General features: G+C 48.6%; 1 protein-coding gene across 1 annotated transcript; it reads left to right on the top strand.

Moving 5' to 3' along the window:
• The first annotated feature begins 3471 nt into the window (after positions 1–3471).
• On the top strand, positions 3472–17949 carry LOC135413550 (uncharacterized). Its single transcript, XM_064653431.1, has 9 exons — positions 3472–3936; positions 6702–7187; positions 8523–8658; positions 10593–10681; positions 12426–12489; positions 13610–13698; positions 14720–14832; positions 15288–15444; positions 17647–17949. Exons 1-9 carry the CDS (start codon positions 3882–3884, stop codon positions 17796–17798), a joined length of 1341 nt encoding a protein of 446 aa, XP_064509501.1. The 5' UTR covers positions 3472–3881; the 3' UTR covers positions 17799–17949.
• Positions 17950–19466: the final 1517 nt, after the last annotated feature.

Raw genomic sequence — 19466 nt, forward strand, 5'->3', positions numbered from 1 at the left:
TTTTTCCTTTTCATCTTTCAATAAAAATTATTCTTACTGGCTGTTTCTTCACATGGGAAAGCTGGAGACACAAACTCTCATGACTGGCCTTGTGCTAAAATTTTGTGTCATTGATCCAGAGCTGTTGGCCAGGTGGGACCCAAGCTGTGCCTAAAGGAAAGGTTACCTCATGTTTCCTCCTTCCCTCCCCCAAAAGCTGCAGGCTGGGTTTGACCTGCATCCTTAACACTGATTACAACCAAGGCACACTGCTCCATTTTGGAGCTTTTTCACATTTCAAAACCCTCTTTTTAACTGATAGGGACTAATTAAGAATTAAATGTTCAATGCTGCTTGTAAGAAAATAAATTTTTAGCCTCAGCTTGTACATTATAATGGTTGGATAAGCCATCAGATCCCTGCTGTTTGGCTAGTTTTACTCTTTTTTGAATTCCTTCTAAATCCAGGCACAGGAGAAACACATTTAAAAAAAAAAAAAAAAAAAAGAAGAGGTTTGAGTTATTTCAAAGTGACTGCAATAACTGTTTTTTTTACCTTTTTTTTTCCCTTAATTCCTTCAGCTCCCCTTTTGCGGGTTGTTATTCCAACTACACAACACTCATGACAGAGTTTTCTGCTGGTGCAGTTTGAGAAGGCAGCACCACCTCTTTTTTTGGGTTTCAGGGTTGGCTGGGGTGTGGCGGAGTGTCCTCTCTCTCCAGGGCTGTGGTGCCATCATGTGGCCGTTCGCTCCCGTACAGGTCTCGGTGTCCGGAGCACAAAAAAGTGTGTCCCTCTAGGAACGCCGGCGGCTTCCACTTGCTTTTTACTTTCTTACCCGTGTTGGGAGTGTCTTGGCCCCTTCTTGGGCACGAGGCTGTTGGATCTGTGTTCTTAAAGCCTTGAGTGCCTGTCCTGTTTTATGGGAGTCAACTTGCATACCTTGGAATAACGTTGCATCTAAAAGGGGATTCTGGATTCCCAGTTGCTTCCCAGCACAGCCCATGGGGGTAATGATGCATCCCAGGAATGCTTCAGTGCTTTTTTTTTTTTTTTTTTTTTTAATTGGCTGCGGAGGAGGAAGTGATACCTGCTGGCTGGTACCTCTTCTGTTCACAGCCAGGTTTGGGTATGACTCGCAAGCTTCATTGCTTGAAGAAAAGTTGTTTTCCAAGAAAAGCTCCTGTCAGAATCCACCTTGCAGTTTGTCTTGAATATCTTGCTCTTTCCCAGGCAGCAGCTGCAGCCCAGCCCTTAAGGTTCTAGCTCAGCAGTAGGGTGTGGATTACAAAGTACCATGGTCTGGTCAAACAGCTGGATACAGCACACCAGTTTTTTCCTCAGAGTACTGGGAACAAGGTGGTTCTGCAGTATCTGGCCTGGCTTGGAGCATGGCAGTCATTTGGCACTAGAACAGGTTTGTAGTGGCTGCGTAGCTCAGAAATCCGAGTCTGCCCTCGGCAGATAAAATCTCTAATGGCACATCCTTTGCTGGCTCACTTTGGATGCTGATGTGGTTCTGGGGAGCCCTGGACAACAGCTGTACTCCCCAGGCTGGGCAACACAGGGGAGTTGGTACGAACTGCTGGAGTGTCTGAGCCTGATGCCGTGTTCTTGGGAGAAACATCACTGCTTCTGCCTCTGCCCTGTAAGTTCTGAGGGTGGAGGGCAGTGTCTGGTTTATCTGGGGACACAAGGTTCACCATCCATGGAGGAGCAACAGAACTGACAAGCAGAGGGCCCTGTGCCAGCCGAGGACATCGCTTTTGATCAGCCATAACACTGCTTTTTATTCTCTGTGAGCCAACTAGCAAAAGCATTTAATCTCAACAGAGACAGTCCAGGGTGGGTCAGGAGTTTACAAATTTATCTGTTTGTACTTCTTTGCCCTGAAGTGACATCAGGCTTTTCCTGTTGGAAGAGTATTTCCAACTTGGTAAAATAGTTGAGAAGAAAGCAGCTTGCCTTTCCTCTCCACTGGGCTCTGGTAGCTTATCCTGAAAGGGAGCTCTGAGGGCACAGCAAGGGGGTTTAATATGCAATTTCCCTTTCTCTTCCACATGTCAGGCTGAAACTTGCCAGTGAAAGTACTGCCACATCCAGTTCTGAAGTGCTTTTCCAGTGTGTGTGTAGTGGCTGCTCAGGAAGAATGTGACTTTCTTCTGGGACTTGGGGGTGTAGGAAGGTTCCCCACAAACAAGGGGTGCAGTTTGTGGTATGGAGAGGACTGATCTGCTGTCAGCTCCCTGAGCAGGATCCATCTCAGTGGGTAGTTGCTGGCAGTGTTGTACCCATATGTGAGGCTGCTGCATCCTGCAGAGGTGCTTGTGTGGAAGTTGCCCAGCACTGCAGAGCCTCAGCCCACTGAAGGATGGATGGCCCCACACAGGTCTGGGTGGAACAGGTTGTTGTGTTATTTACACAGACTGAGATCAAACACCCTGTGCAGAGACTTATAAAACCTATAAAGCTTGTTGAGAGCTCTCCCACCTGCAGGGAAGGGTCAGCCCTCCACTCCTGCCTTACCTGGAGCCATTGGAGCAGCATCTCTGTGAGAGGCTGCCAGGGCTGAGTGCTGGACGTGGGGCTGTGTCCTTGAGTCTGATGTTTTACTTGCTGGCAGTAACCAGCTCAGGTTAAGGTTCTGTCTGACAGTGGGAAGCCTGGTCACTGCCTTGCCTGTGCCTACCCAAACTGGTGATACCAGACTGGAGGAGGCTGCCCTGTCTCCCTGCACCTGCCACGAGGCAGGTCAGCACCAACAGACTGTCACTGCTGGAGACAGGAGGATGAGAAACTGTCCCTGGTCCCAAACTGACACAACCTGGGCCACTGTGAGGAAAGCTTGAGGGATTGTGTTAGAGCACGCTAATTCTTGGCTCACCATGTTGGGTCCTATTGAGGATCCTGGAGCACAGAGGACATTGGCTACACCTGACAGTGATCACATGATCTGCTCGTGGAACTTGGGGTGTGTGGAACATCCACAATCCTACATGAGTAGCCAGCTGTTCCCTGAATTTGGGGGAAGATGTGACATGTGAGATGTGGTATTTGGCTGTCTGCTAAAGGAAATCCTCTCTCACAGGGGAGGTTTGGCAATGCTGATTGCTAAATGATGGGGGCACAGTGAAAGGGGGGTATCTCTCAAAGCAGGGCTGTGAGGTGAGGAAAACATGGGGACGTCTGTGTCCTGAGGTGGCACAGCAAGCAGTATGGGCACTGGATAACATGTGGAAATTGGGTGGGGCCTTTCTAAACTTTAATCCCTTACCTCAAAATCATCATCATCAGGATCCTCAACAACTTGATGCATCGAGCCGGACACGTTGGGGTCAGCGAGGGGGGAGTGAAATGCTGATTTGGAAAGCTCTGTGCTCACCAGAGGCTGCATTCTGGTTATGGCCTTGTGGTCTTAGTTAAAATGGGAGCTGCTCTGAACTGGGGACTCTTCTGGGGTTGTTTTTCTTGTTCTTCTTCTTACAGGAAATCTCGTGTGTCTACAAAATGAAATCCTCTCACTTGACGAGGTCACAGGGTGCTGGCCCGCAGCCAGGCGCGGGGTTCCTCCACTGCTCTGCCTGTTCCTCCCTGTGAGCCCATCGCTTCCTCCCGGACACTCCTCCTGCATGAATTTCTGCACGCTGTGAGGAGAGGCCTGGATCTGCTCTTCTCAGTGTCCAGTTTGTGCTATGCTTTGAGAGGGCCAGTATTGTCTTAAGACCTGCTGCAGTCTCCGAATATAAACCCCCCTTTGTTGGGGAGAGGTTGACTTGACTGAGCCGCATGATCAGAGTCAGGTGACAAAATTGGGCATGAAAGCAGAGGAGAATGAGCAGTTGGGTGAGGGCATGAGCTGCTGATCTTGCCTTTTGACAAGCTGCATTACTGCTCAGGGAAAAATGAGTGCCTGGCCCTCTCCTCTGCTTTGGAGCTTGACCACAGCGTGTTTAACAGGTAAGTCCTCCCGACGTGGAGTTCCTCTTTGCAGGCTGAGCACGGAGCTGGGTAAAGCCATAATGGGATTGTGAAAGCACTGGGCTTCACTGAGTTGGGGTGCTGCAGCTGGCAGGGCAAGGGGGGGAGGCAGGAAAGGAAGTAAGTGTTAAATGATAGGCAGTGTTGGAAGCGGGGTGAATACGGTAAATGTAAAACCTTGCTTTCATAAGAAGAAAAAAAAAAGGAAAAATAGAGCTGTATTACTCTGCGTATTGAGGACTTGCAGGGGCCTCTTCGTGGCTTTATCTTAAACCCTAAGGAACAGGATGCCTGCCTGTAGGGTGGGAAGGATCACCTCTGTAACCTTCCCTGACGTCTCCAAGGCTATTTGAGGCATCACACGTGAAATGACCAATCCTTCAAGTATCCCTGGAGGTACTTTGGTTGATTCACAGTGCTCCTAAAAAAAAAAAAGGCTCTAGAAATCAAAATTGCTGCTCCCTGGAATAGACAATATAAGAGCAGGACAGGAAATGGTTTGTCTGGTGAAGCTGAGGTTGTCTGAGTATTGTTTTTTCACACCTGTGACACCATAACTTGTAAAACAAACCCACACACTTTATTAGATGCTCAAAACTAGTTTTTTTCAGTCGGCTGACTTCTTTTTTTTTTTCTCCAGAAGTTGTTAAATTAATGTAAAAAGTGCTGGCTACTGAAGGCTATTGATGGCTACTGAAGTTTTGCAAGCAAGTCTTTACTGTTTTAGTAAAGAAATTATTATCAAAGAGTATTTTCAGTTAAAGAAACAATGCATCTTAACAGTACCACCATTCAACACCAGAACCAACCAAAGAGTGAAAGCTTACATATTCAACTAAAAACCCAAACAACAACAAAATTCAGCTCGTTAATGGCAGTCCAAGGTGTTCAAACCCCTGCAGAGTCTCTGGCTGGCAGAGCTGAGCTGATGGGTAGGGCTGCTCTGTGGGAGATCAGACTGTGATCCCAGCAGTCTGGGAGGTTTTTCCGGGAAAACTGGACAGTGACTTAGTGGTAGTGTTTACCATTAGTTTAATGAATCTCGGGGCTGACTCAGTTCATCGCCAGAGGCAAGGAAATAGCAGCAGACTGGCTTCAGCCCTTAAGGCAGGGGAGTCAGATGACAGGAATTGTGCCCCTCGGTCCTGGGTGGAGGCATGGCCACGGTAGAAGTATCCTCTCTGGGCACTGTGGAGCTGCTCTTCCTGCCTAGGACCAATGCTGGCACTTCCAGGTCACTTGGATTTGAGCCTGGGGCAGATCAATATCCCACAAAATGATCTCTGCTTTAAGGCTACAGCAAAAAAGTGGGCAGTGGCCCAGACAGCTGGGTGTTCATCTGCTTTACTCAGTAGTTGCACAAAGATGGGCTTTAGCACTTGGTGAAGCACAAAGCAGGCACTTTCAACAGGAGGGAGCATTCATATCAAACTCTCTCCATGTGATCTCAACTTTCTAAGGACTCTTTTGTCCAGTGTCCTGATCTTGCTGTAGAAATTTAACTGGAGTTACCATCAGCTTGGTCTGCATGTTGTTGTTCATACCACGGTGGTTCTAAGCACTGGTACCTGCAGTGCCTGGCCTTGCGTGGTGTGGACAAAGTTGAGAGACAAATCAAGGCTGAGGGTGAAGCAGGGTTAGGGAAAAGCCTTCAGGGACTGTGGGTCTGCAGCTGCCTGGCCCTTGTGCTGTCACCCCTCTTCTCACCTTTCTCAGCCTCATCCCCCTGTTGGGTGTCAGCTGCAGTTTTGGAGCTTCTTGAAACCCGTAAACTGATTTCTTAAGACAGTCCTTTTGCTTTCCATGCCAAGGGGCACTCAGTTGTGTGGGGGTTTAGCACATGTGTGCTGGTTGGAAGAGCATGTTCACATGGTATCAGCCCTGGTCTCATACTGGTGCTGTATAAGGTTGGATGTTTTCAGAAGCTGCAGTTACTACTAAGTAAATCCCTGCCCTGAGTTCCTGACCCCAGCTGATGGGGCTGACTGACCTCAGTTGCTGTGGCAGGAGCTGCCTGTTTTGGTTCTGCTTTGCTTCCTTTGCTTAGTACCACACTACTAAAGTAAAAACCAAGCTGTTCAGAAACTGGAAGATGTCCCCCATGCCTGTGACAAGGGATGGCTTCCATGAGCAGAAGACATTTCAGTCCACCACATATCATGGCAAAACAACTTGAGCTGCAGTAATACCTCCTTTCTCTGGAGATTACAGCTATCCATTCTCTGGTGGGGGATTTCAGAATCAAAGCAAGTCTTGGCCTGCAGGTTCCCTTCTGGCTACTGCATATATCTCTAGACAGTTTTAAAAGATCCCAAACCCATGACTTTTCTTGGCTGATCCATTTAAGGGAGATGGGATAAAACAACCAGCTACTTGACAAGCATCTTAAATCAGATTGTCATAAGCTCTCAGTGTAAACTGTCTCAAGGAGCTAACCAAACTGAGTGTTTCTGGCAGTTCTCACACCCTTCTATCAGGGAGAGTCGGGCCTCCTGAACATTGGCATCTACTTAGTTTGTGGCCTCATGGACCCATTAATTTAGCTCCTTGATAAGTCTCTTGTGTGCCAGGGATGCTCAGATGCTGACTCAGATCCTTGCTCTGTAGTGAATCACAGCAGATGGGAGCTTCTGGATGTCAGACAAGGACACATGGTTTAAGTAGTTGATAAAGACCTAATGGGAAGCTACCGACCGAGGGAGAACAATAATTTTGCCACTTCTTATGTTTTTTTCTTCTCTTAGGTATTGCTTTAGGCCAGACAATCAGCACTGAGGTTTCTATTACATCAACACCAGTGCCTCCCAGTACACCCAGCACTGAGGTCCCTATTGCATCAAGCCCAGCATCTCCCAGTGCAAGCACCACTGCAGCCTCTGCTCCCCCAGCTGTCACTGCAACCCTCCCAGCTGGATTGGCATCAACCACTGCAAACCTTGTATCGTCCACAGCAGCTCCATCTGCTGATCCAAGCACCATAACCCCTGCTCAGGCTCTGCCCACCACCACAGATGTGACCATCCTCAGCTCTGGCAGCACAGCTACCTCTCGAGTATCTACAGGACCAGTGGGTGCATCTACTGGTGCCCCAACATCCCCTCCAGGAGTGGCCACGTCTCCCGGGGTCCCGTCGGCAGCTCCGTCCCTCAGCACCCCTCAGCCCTCCAACTGCAGCAGAGTGAACGTGACAGCCTGTTCCCCCTGCCCCCCAGGGACATTCCCCAACGAAGGTAAGAGTCCCTGCTCGCCCTGGATCCCGTGTGAGATGGAAAAGTGACTTGTCAGGGGAGGTGACACCAGCACGTGTTCTTATGTTGGAAACTTGGACAGGCAGCAGGAGAGGGAGATAATTCATCACACCTTTCTGACATTAAAGACTTAGTCTTCTCTGGCCTTGTGCTGTTGGTCTTCCTGAGGCTTCCCAGTGGGATGACAAAGCAGTAGGATTGTGGCACAAAATGTAACACAAGTGTAACTTGATTTATTGGGAGAAAGATGTTATTTTTAGATACAGTGCCAAATACAAGGTCAGCTTCCAGCTGTCTTGAATGTTTGAAAGAGAATCTCTGCTATAGAAACAGCCTTTTCCCTTGGGCTTGAGAAAATACTTGATCAACCTCTGTTGTGGTTGGGAGTGCATAGTATTACCTTTTCCAGAAGTTAGTTATGTTGTAACATGGCTGGATTTTGTTTTCAAACACAACTACCCCGCAAAAAATATCTCAAAAAACCCCCAAAAACAAAAACAAAAAACTACCACCACCAAAAAAGAATTCTCTAAAATAAAATCCATATACTTTTTGCTTACCGCCCCCCCCCCCCCCCCCACTGCAGGGCACTTTCAAAAAGGGGAGTAAGCAGCTCTGATGTTTAGGGTGAATCTGCAGAGGACAGGAGTTAATTCCCACCTCCCTTGTGTGCAGAACATTCATCCACAGGGTCTTCTCCTCTTGCCTGTGCTTGATTGTGCAGCACCCAGGACTGGCTCCTGCAAGCAGTGGGATGGCAGGTCTGACATGTTCAGCTACAGCAAATCCCTCCCAGTTACTCTGCATGGTTTGGATTTGTTTTGAGAAGCAGAGAGGGATAGAGTTTGCCTGATGGGAATGCCATGGTACCTGTGCTCAGAGAAAAGCTGTTACTGCTTAAGGCATATCCTCTGCTCCAGGGTTTTACTCATCAGTTCTGCTTCCTGCAAGCTTAAATTATCAGTAATTCAAAGGTTTGGGTTTTCTTGGGATTTTTTTATTTGTGTGTTGGAGGAAAAACAAGGAAAATGTTCCTGTCCCCTCAAATTAAAGGAGGAAAAAGCAGTGACCTTAACTACTGGAAATCCACATTAATAGACTTGACACCTTAGATCATCTTAGAGCTGTTCTTTGGCTTGCTAATGATGCACAGCAGCATAATTAGCATTAATATTGCAGTTCCTACATTCTGAGGGTGCCTTGCCAGAGGGGCTGCATCCCAACCCTTCTGTGTTCATGGCAGTGACCCGTCCTGACGAGCACAGGGCTTTCACTCAAGTCTTGCAGCCCTGATCCTGACTTTTTGTTCCAATTTAGGCACCTTGAGCTGCTCATGCTGTGCAGGGGGCTCGTGCACAGACCCCAGTGCCTGCAGCTCCTGCCCACCAGGCCACTACCAGCCCCAAAGTGGGCAACCATCCTGCCTGCCCTGCCCACAGGGGTCTTACACCAGGTAAGTGACTGAGTCCCTGGACATGGTGGGAGGTGGATGCTATTCCTCAAAACACTTCCCAGCTGGCTAAATCTCCTTCTTTGGGCTATAGGAAGAGTGCTGCAAGGGTTGTTTCTCATAGGCTAAATTCTCCTCATCAGGAAACCTTGGTGTGGATATCCTGGTGCTGAGGGCTGCCCAGTGGCTGCTCCATCCCTCTGCAGGCTACCCTTTTATACCCTCATGGTCTTTTGTGTGTACTAGGGGGGAACAAGTCTGTGTTGTGATGAGGGGACACTTGGGAGCGAGGTCTGGGTTCATCTTCTCATCTTTTCTCTAGGATATCTCTGGCCAATGGGCTCCATCTCTGTGCTTTGCTTGAGTATTTTCTCAATCCCTGTTTTCTTGCCCCCAAGAGATCTCATCACATTTAAGTTGCTGGCATCTAAAGCAATATCCTCAACTGACAGGATGTGGAAAAGCTGACAAGACATCCCAGACAGAAACTCTGCCTTGCAGTCTCACCAGGCTGCCTCATCCACCTGTACATCATGCTGTACAAGTCCTCTGGCTGCAGGGACATGTGGATGTGCTGCTCTCCCCATTTTCCATCAGGTTTTCCCTTGTCTGCAACCAGTGGGTTCCGTCCCTCAGGTGGTTGGAAGGACAGAAGGGGTGGTCAGAGCTTCCTAGGACAGTGTCCATCACAGAGCAGCTCCATTTGGATCAGTCCTGGGGAAGGGGAACAAAATCTGCAGGGAAGAGTGACCCAACCGTGCAGTTTGTTTGCAGCAGCCCCTGAATTTGGGGTGCCAGCATCCTTCTCCTTCTTGCAGTTTGTGCTGTGAGGACCTACCTTAAAAATTTACACCCAAATTGCTTTAAAAAAAACAACCAGGAGCAGTCTCCAGGGCACCACACAGCTGCTGCTGTCGGGATGTGGGAGAGGGCAACATGGAGCCAGGGACCAGAGAGGGTCAGCCAGTGGTGTTGGGTCTGTGTGTGCCAGAGCAGGGACATGGATATGGGGGATATGGAGACTGGGGGTTCTGGGGGTTGCAGTGTGTGCATGGCCATCTCTGTGGCAGCTGTCTGGGCCTTGGGGCTGCGATGGGATCATTTAACATTTTTGTGGTATTTGGACAATCCAGCCTCCCTGGAGCTTTGAGCGGCTCTGGCTGCCACGGGCCCTGTGTTGGTTTGTTTTAAGCAAAGCATTTGCTCTGTTTCCAACTCATTTTTGTTTTGTTTTTTTTTTTTTTTTCTGCAAATCTCGGTCAGCCCAGGGGTTTCTGAAGGAATTAAAGAGCACATCCTTGTTTTCCTCCAAAGCATCCCTGAGAATGTTAACAAATTCTTATACCCCCATGCTTGTTGTGGGGGATTTGGCTCTGTCAGTGATGAATGTAATAGCTTCCTCTTTCCCTGCCTTTCCCTCATTTCCTCCCCCTCCTCCTAGAGGTCTAACATATTGCATCCCCTTTCCTACAGTCCCTGTTATTTAAGGTCAGGGCTCTCTCACACGTCACTGCCTGTGGTTTAGCTTCTGATTTCCAACAATGAAGCAGCTCCTCTTGAAATGGCTGATGGATGCTGAACAGCAAACACCTTTCCAATTCAATTTAATATTCAAATGTGGATTTAAGAGTCTGACTATAAACCAAGGGTTTTAAGCCTGGCCTTAATGTATTCTTCAAGACCTTCAATTCAGGCCTTCCCTTTCCACGTAGCTCACAGGCACAGGGTATCTCTAATGTTAATAATACAGGATTTTTTTTTTCAGCGGACCTTTAACATTCAGGCCAGTTCACAGTAACGTTTTTCTGCCTGAACTCCTTTTTTATAACAACTCTATTTCTAGACTTGTCAGTGTTGTGCTCTGCTCTCTCCTCTCCAAGCAGATAGAGGCTCAGGTGACCTAAAATAGCATTCCCCTCTGCTCCCTTCTCTCCCAGCTTCCCAAGGAGCACCGTGTGCCTTCCCTGCCCACCTGGCCATTTTGCTGATGAGTCTGGGGCTGCAGCCTGCAGAGCATGTGAGCAAGGTAGGCTTTGGTCTGTATTCAACCCAAATGCATTTTCATCAGGCTACCCGATGCTTTTTCCCAGGGCCAGACGCAATTACCAGGTAACTTAAAAGCACCGAAGGGTAAACAGGTTATTTTGTTCAGGCTAAAAATAACACAGCAGATCCCTTCCCATTCTGCTATTGACATTTTTATGAAAATGAAAAGAACAGATCTTGGAGTCAAGCTTGTGTTTCCAACAAGCTCATGCTAACACTGCAATGAAAATCAGGAAAGGAGGTTTATGAAATTCAGTTATAGCACAAGGGGGAGGGGTGTGTCAGGAAAATAAAGTATTCCTCCGTTTTTAATGGCAAAGATGAGTCTAAATCATCTTTGCTTTCACTTAGGCAATCTTCTTCAGCCTGAGTATTAAGTGTGATGCTCTCCTTATTCTCCAGGTGTTAAAACTGGAGTTTCAGTGAGGTGCTTTGCACCTGGGTGATGCCACACGAGCCTGGTACAATGTGTTTGCAGATGAGGTAACAGCGTGTGCAGAACAGAACAGCATTTACTTATGCCTAATTAACACATGCAGTGCAGCAGCTATTCTGCACTAGAATGGGGTGCTGCTCGAACATGCACAGCTGTTCTTTGGAAAATCCTCCCACTGAACCATTGGGTTGGTACCTAAACCTTGGCTGTCACTTGCTAATTTCAGGAGGAACAAAGTCTGACTGGTGACAGCGAGGAGGTCTGTCACTCCCTTTATTCAGCAGATTTGAACACTGTGTTAGGTCACAAGGGAGTCTGTGGGGGTGGCCCCTAAATCCTGCAATTATAAATGTAAAAATATCCTTTTTCCCTGCAGGGAGAGGGAGGTGGGTTTGGTTTGATCCTGCTCTGCTGCAGCTCCTGCTGTTTGGTGCAAATCTGTGTGGATTTGAGGCAGATCTTACCCACACTGCTTTCAGCTCTTCTCTGAACATTAGTTTTGTCCAGTGTGGCCCCACGGCCATGATAATTTTTGTGCATCATCAGGTTCCTTCCCAAAACCTCCTGAATTCCCGGGTGCTGTTCTCCTGGCTTTCCTGCTGGTGTGGCAGGACTCACAACTTGGGTCCTGTCAGCCCCTGCCCACACCACGGCCACTTTGGGGCACTTCACTCCTTGTTGTGCTTTGGGAAGGGTCAGTATGTGTCCTCCTGCCCATGAGGGTCCTCATGGCGCAGGGAAGGAGGGGGGGTGAGTAGCTAATTACTACACCAGCAGAGCCATCCTGGTTGGTGGGTCTTGTGTCCTTCCCCTTGGGGGCAACGAGATGCACCCCAGACTTCCTGGGATGAGGGAACTCCTGGAAGGGCTGGGGTGACCAGAGGGATTTCCCCAGGTCAGAGGCTTGCTCCAGCTGAATAACCCAGGAGATGGCACTGGGATTACCTATTCCAGCTTCATTCCAGTTCACCCTGTGGTGCTGGGAAGGGTGACAGATCTCTCTGTCTCCCTGGTGAGGTTTTGGATGTGAGAGTGACACCAGGGCAATCTGCCTGATCCCTCCATGCATCCCTCAGCGTGGAAGAGGGCAGTAGGGAACTTTTATTGCTCTTTCAGAGCTTTTGACAAATAGAACCCCAAATATCCTGAATTAGCCCATGAAATGCCACCTGAAGCATGTTGTGGGGATTCATTTTGTTGCTTGTAAAACGAAGATGAGCAAATACACAACAATGTGTGGCAGTGATGTGGAGGCAAGACCCTGAAGCCTTACTTTGCTCTTTTTCAGGTTATTTTAGCTCCAAGCAAAACTCATCTTTTTGTCTTCCTTGCCTGCCGGGATCATTTTGCAAGTAAGAAGCCTCCTGGGACACTGGCTCTCAGGCAGACAGGGAGAGGGGTGTTTCTTTTGGCCACTGAGCTGCAACCACCAGTGCAGTGGCCAAAGACAAGTCATCTGCCACTTCAGCTGTGGAGATGTTAGTGCTGACTCTGGTGAGAGAGGGATGGTGCAATGAGGAGAGGATCCTGGCTGGATGCGGAGGTCCTCTGGGATGAGGTGGCAGAGAATCAGCTCACAACCTGCCTTCTGCATTCCCACTTTCCATCATCACTGCGTTTCATGGGCACTGCACACCCCTGGGATCAGACTGATACTGGCACAGAGATGGAGCTGAGAGTTGCTCTGGGCTTTGCAGGTCGAAACTGAGCTGGTAGTTTGTTTATCCTGAATCAGGGTGAGCAGAAGGCAGTGGAAAAAGTACCCTGGCTGAGCTGTCACCCTGGGGTGGGAGGGAAAACCTGAGGGAGGTCCTGGCAGGTACCTCATGATGGGCCTTGACCTACTGTGTAGGGATGCCTGCACAGGGGTTGGGGTGTTTATGTCTAAAGCAGGAGAACTGGCATATGGATACCTTCCTTCTGATTTCCCTTGAGCTCATTTGTTCTATGTTATGCAGCAGATCTCTGCTGAACCCTGCTTAAATTGCCATGGGACTTAACCCAGGGCTTAACCAGCTGTATTGCAGGTCTAGCCAAGTTCTAACCAGTTCCAGCCAAGGAATGCCAGATAAGGCAGAGTGACTTCTGGGATAGCAAGTTCTTACAGGTTTCATTCAAATAAGCAGTCAGAGAAGACAGAAATGCCATCGTGTACCCAGCCCTAGTTAGACATGTGTCCAAGGCCAGGCTGGATGGGGCTTTGAGCAACCTGGTCTAGCGGGAGGTGTTCCAGTTGGCATTAGATAATCTTTAAGGTCCCTTCCAACCCAGACCATTCTAGGAATCTATGGTTGCATGCAAGGAACTGCACTGGAGACAGACACTGTGGATGCCCATAAAATGGGAAAAGCTTAGTTCCCAGTAGACCCTGAAGAGTCCAGTCTATACATACATAAGAGCTGGCTTTTGTGGGCTGGGCTGGCCTTAGAAGTGCTTGTCCTACAGCATGTCCTGCCTCCTCTCCCCTCCCAGCACCACCAGCTGCACGGCCTGTCTGCCTTGTCCTGGGGGGCAAGAGGCTCCTCGGGAGGCGTCGGAGGACTGTGTGCCCTGCCAGCCAGGTAACTCTGCAGGGAGGGTGGGGCTGGGCTGTCCCAGGTAACTCTGCAGGGAGGGTGGGGCTGGGCTATCCTGTCTGGGAACACATGGCTTCACTGCCAGTGGAAGTGGCTTATTCCCGAGACTCCTCCCATTGGACCTGGAGGCTGTGTCTCCCTGCCCTGGCTGGCGTCTGCAGAGCAAAGCAGTGAGGGCTGGTGCTGGGGCGTTTGACTTGCTGGTGGAGGCTGTGCCTGTGCCAGACCTTCCTGCCGAGGTTAATGGCTTGGAGGAGGGCTGGTCCCTGGCACGCCAGGGCACCCAAAGCCAGGCTGGATACATAGTTCTGGCTAAAAAGCATCTTCATCAGTGGTGGTGGCTTTGCTGAGGAAAGCACAGAAGGGGGGATGCTCTGCACTGGCAGCAGCCTGGGGCAAAGGGGACAGTCAGAGAGGGGATGTGAGGACACGGCCCTGCGGGAGGGCAGAGCGCTCCGGGCACCCCCAGTGGCCATGGCCAGCCTCCACTTTGGACACAGCACCAGGGGTTTCTTGTAACCAAGTTTTAAACGTGCAGAAAACCATTTACCGCTTTGAGACTTGGAACCTCTGTGACCCAGCGTTCCCACAAAGCTTAGGAAACCAAGCTGTGCTTTGAACTGTGCTCAGCAAGTTTCAAACAGCTGGAAAAGATGTTTGAATCCAGAACTGGAGTGGATGAAACACTGGTGACCTCCAGCTCCAACCTCCCATCTGCTTTAAAGCCAGAGCTCACAACTAAATCCTTCCCCCACCTACTCCTACTCACACCTACTGTTTGCCAAGGTCTGACCCCAGATATTCTTTAGTCCCTCTGTCCCTGTTTGTTCCGTTCTGCCCCTTTGCCACCGACCCAGGACCAAAGGCCAGGCTCAGTTTTTGTTATGCACATAAGTCTTTAATGCTCTTTCTCCTTGTGGCTTTGAAAACTAAATCATCCATATGCAATTGCAAAGGTCCTGGGGTCTAGTCCCAGATCTTAATTTTGCACTTATTTGCTCTTTAGGTACATTCAAAGGTCCAAATGACAGCAGGTGCAAGGTCTGCAGGACAGGAGAGTACCAATTACAGCGGGGCAAGGAGAGCTGTGACCTGTGCCCAGAGAATCATTACTGCCCTGTGAGTCCCCATCAGCTGGTGGAATAGCCTGGGTTAACAATAGAGCTGTCCCATGACAAAGCAAATACACTTCAATTAACATTTTTTTTTTAATCTGAGCTTCTTTCTTTTTTTTTAAACAGACAGAGCCCTGATGGAGGGAGATGGTTAAAATTATGACACCAGGAGGGTGGTTTTTTTGCTACCCCTGGAGCTGCCCACTCTCCCTGGGTCATCAGGGGATGGTGTGTCCATTAATGAGGGGGTTGATGTATGGACTTGCTGCGTAATGACACCTTCTGCTCTTCCCCTACTCTAACACCACAGGGGCAGACAGGCTGAATTTAATGACAGCAGGTTCATTTTTTGGTTATTTTTCTTCTGGGTTTTTCTTTTCAATGCTACAGTGTCACCTCCCTTTGCACTAGTTACCTTGTGCAGTTTGCTGGTGCTGAGTTACTTCTTCTCTTGGGCAGAGCCCAGATGTGAACCCGGTCAAGTGCCCTCCTGATGCCTTCTGCCCCCGGGGCAGCACAGAGCCGACCTACTGCATGGAGCTCTTCCTGTACAAGGCAGGGGACTCCTGCCAGCTGACCCCTGTGATGATTGTTCTCCTGGCCACCTTCTCTGCAGGTGAGCATCAGTCTTCTCTGTCCTGTGGTAAAACTAGACACCCCTCTGCAGCTGGGCACCTTTCTGTTAAACCAAGTATTCTCTGGATGGTGTATTTCGTGTTTCTGGGAATCTGGATTTCTAATGAAGGTCTTTCTGGCTGCTTTCAAGGCCAGTGATAATCCTTTCCCTGTTGATATGTGTTAACAGCTGTACTTTTTCTGGAGTAAGGCTGAATGCTTGTTGTCTGTCCCTGGGAAGCAGGTGTGCATATGGATCCCACATCAGGAATTTCTTGACTGCCCAAACGTAGGAAATAAGGCCAATTTCCTTTTGGTATGAGACTTTGCTTCCTGAAAGCATTTCTGCCTTAACTTCTGCCACAGCATCCAGCAGGACTGGGGGCTGCCAGCTCGTGCACTGTTGCTTGTATTGATGCCATAGTGCATCTTGTAACCAGCAGATGAGACAGCCAGCACCTGCTGAGTCTGGGGAGCATCCCTCATCCCAAGTGCCACCTGCTGGAATTAGCTCACTAGGGCAAGCCAATGTATGGATGAGCTTTTCTGCTGGGAAGCTGCACCATGAACAATCATTCCAAGACAATGTATTTGCATTTGTAGTCTTAGCAAAGGGAAAAATAGAGTTCTGTTGGTTTTAATCAATGTTGAGGGGAGGTTTAATTGGAGAGTCATGATGAAAATGGGCAACTATTACTGCTATGGATTGCAAAAAGGGCAGATGAGGAAGCTGGGAAGAGGGATTTGTCTCCCGTGCCCTGGCAAATGAAGAGAAATTCTTAAGTGTCACTTAACGCTACCAGAGAAAAAAGCCTTGTGTCAAGAGAGCTAAGTCACAGAGATGACTAAGCCATGAGAAGATAAGGAATATCCAATAACCCTCATATCCATGGCTTTCTGTGTTTCAAGTGTGTGCTATGTACCTCCTGAAGACCCATTCTCCACTCAGCTCATTGTTGTTAAAAGGCAGGGGGAGATAAAATAGATGTGCTGTTCCCCACAGTGAGCAAAGCTCCTTCTCCAGCAATAAAGCAGCGAAAGTCCCCATCAAACTCCTCTCCTGGAGGCTAAGGAGAGGACTCCATGGATACATAGAGGAGACAAGGACAGCAGGATCTGGAGAAGATCTAACAGCACTGGCTGACTGCTTGTCTCCCAAGAGCTGAAATGCCTGGTGGGAGCAGATGAGGGTTGTTCTCACAGGCTGTGGCTCGGAGCCATGTGAGAGCTCCTCCACTGACCTCTATCCCCCTCATGCCAGGCTGCAGTCCAAAAATCTGCCAGATGCCATTTGAAGCGAATATTAATTTGAAAAAGTAGATTAAAATGAAGTGTATGAAAAGCCCGTCCACAGAGGCCCACAATGGCCCATTAACCAGCATTTCTGATAAACAAGTCCGAGGGTGAGAGAACAGCATTCCCCGGCGCAGCCCCGCCTCTCCCAGAGCTTGCTACAAGGAGGGGGAAAGGAAACAGCCCACACAGGAAAACACGAGTATTTCATGGCTGGTCTCACAGATCAAGTGTTTAGCATGAGACTGTCTGCTCATGCAGCCTAAATTTGGGCATATTTGTCTGGCCATATTGCATCGCAGCGACAGATCTGTGCTCTTCTGTTCAGATCAATTTTCTCTGATGATGCTTCTGCCAGAAACAAATGAACAGAATGTCGCAGTACTTGAGATTTGCCAATTATTTCCATGTCTATGCCCAATCTAAAAGTAATTTTTCCTGACAGCCCTGATGATCTCAGTCTAGACTCAAAAGTTAATCTAGGTTAGTTACTTCTTGTGCCTCAGTGTGAGTGCTGCTCAGAGCAAACTAATTTCTCAACAAGAGTCTTTGGTGGGATCTGCAGCGGATAGGATGCCAAGTAGAAAAGAACAGTTCCATGGAGCAGAAAGCTAATGGGAGTAGGAAAGCAAGTTACTGAAGTATTTCATTAAAACCTGCCATTATTCCCTGCAGCTTCCAGAGCAAAGCTGAAATGCCAGAGCATTTATTATTATTGCTAGCCAAACATTTTTTTGGTGGTTTATTTTGAAGGTTTTTTTGGGGGGTGTGGGAGAGGCAGAGTATGTAGGAGAAAAAACCCTTATGTTACTGGAAGAGAATATCTGGGTTGGGAAGCCTCAGAGCAAACATCACCTGATGCTTTCTTTACCTTCCCATCTGAGAATGACTACCATTCCTCTCTTTCCAGGTGGAATCTTTGTTATCTTTCTAATAATTCTGAGAAGGCGGCAAGACTCTGGCAGGAAATCACTGAAGTCTCTGTTGCTGCCCCGAGGCTCAGGACGACACTCGACTTATGGGGGCATGGAGCACACAGAACCAGTCTATGCTGGGTGGTAGCACAGGACAGGCCACCAGCAGGCACCTGCCTCTCTTTTGCCTGGGGCAAAACAGATGTGTGTGTGTATGGGCAAGGTGTTTAACCACAAGCAACTTATTTCTGTATAGGCAAAATAAGTGCTGAGAAATAAAACTCAGTTTTTGAGTTGTGGCTGCTTGTGCGAACCAACCCAGCTGCCTGCTCTGCCACACTGGCCTGATGTGTTCCCCTTTCAATTCCTGGCTTCATTCACAAGTAAATACTTTTCTCCTTTCCCAGGGGGGGAAAAACCCAAACAGAAGCAAACAATTACTTCTCTCTCTCCATTTCAATAGTCAGCTCAACAGAGTGAGGACTGACCGCTCCAGTTATTGAAGTTCCTGTGACACAACACTCCCTTCCACCCGAGCATGAATTAACATGAATGTGCTTCTTTTTACTAATATGTCATTTGTATTTTTTTTCTCATTATCAAATGGGTAAGTCAAGGGAAGGAAAAAGCTTTCCCTTTTCTCTCAGCTGTGGGCAAACGTGCAACTAAAATAATGGTTGATTTTGGGACAAATACATCTCTTTAGTTTCCTGCTGTAAGGTGGTCCTTCATACTAGAGCTACAAAAGCAACTTGAAGGGAGCAGCATAGTGCAGGCACAAAAAATGCCTTGCAGATTTTTGCATGCTGAGGAGATGGGCCTTTATGAGACCCATTCCCTAAACGCCCATGCAAAGTTCCTTCCCTGGTCCTGGACACTTGATTCGTCCCCCACCCATGAGAGCAGCAGGTCTGGTTTCTACCTGTTTGCTCTGCCACTCCAAGCCTTCTCCTGTGCACCCAGCCCAGTTTAACCATCTTGTTAAACTGATGTGATTTGTGTTTTACAGGGATGATTTCAAAGCGTGTAGTTGGGTGACTCTTCTCTTTTTAAACTTACTTTTGCTGTATTTTCCCTACTGTGCTTTTTCTCTCAGTGATGTCTGGTCAGTGCCCCAGGCACTCAGAAATGCCATTGACTGTACTGGAGTCAGGTTCAACTGCTCCATGAAACCAGTACCTGGGGCCTCTTAACCTTCCCACCTTCCTTTTCCTCCTACAGTGACGTGCACACACGTGCTGCGTAAGCCCAGACAGACCAGCCAGCTGTGACCCTTCGTGTCAGGGCTGTGCTTCACCAGCTCTGTGAGTGCTTGTAAAAATAGTACCTACTATGAAAAGATCCACGCTTTCAAATGACTCTGCACTGAGGGGGGAGCAGGTGTTACTTCTACTTCAGTCTTGCACTAATGGGCCCCTGGAGCAGCTCAGTCGGCTGAATAACCCAGCTGTGGGGGGTTAAGTGGTTCCTGCCCTCAGCTGCTCATTCTCTCCCCAGGGGAGGTGTTAGTGTGTTTCAAAAAATATATAAAATATATCAGTGCTCTGATCTCTCTCAACTATGTCAGATGAATAAATGGATGGCAAGAGAGGTACATCTGCCATTGCAGACAGGTTGCCCAGAGAAACTGTGGATGCCTCATCCCTGGCAGTGTTCAAGGCCAGGCTGGATGGGAATTTGAGCAACCTGATCTAGTGGAAGGTGTTCCTGCCCATGGCCGGGGGGTTGGAACTGGATGGTCTTTAAGGTCACTTCCAACCCAAACCATTCTGTGATTCTAATCTGGATCAGCAGCAACACAGGTGGTCCCTACAAC

The sequence above is a fragment of the Pseudopipra pipra genome, chromosome 4, assembly GCF_036250125.1.
Source record: "Pseudopipra pipra isolate bDixPip1 chromosome 4, bDixPip1.hap1, whole genome shotgun sequence".
NCBI classification, from domain to species: Eukaryota; Metazoa; Chordata; class Aves; order Passeriformes; family Pipridae; genus Pseudopipra; species Pseudopipra pipra.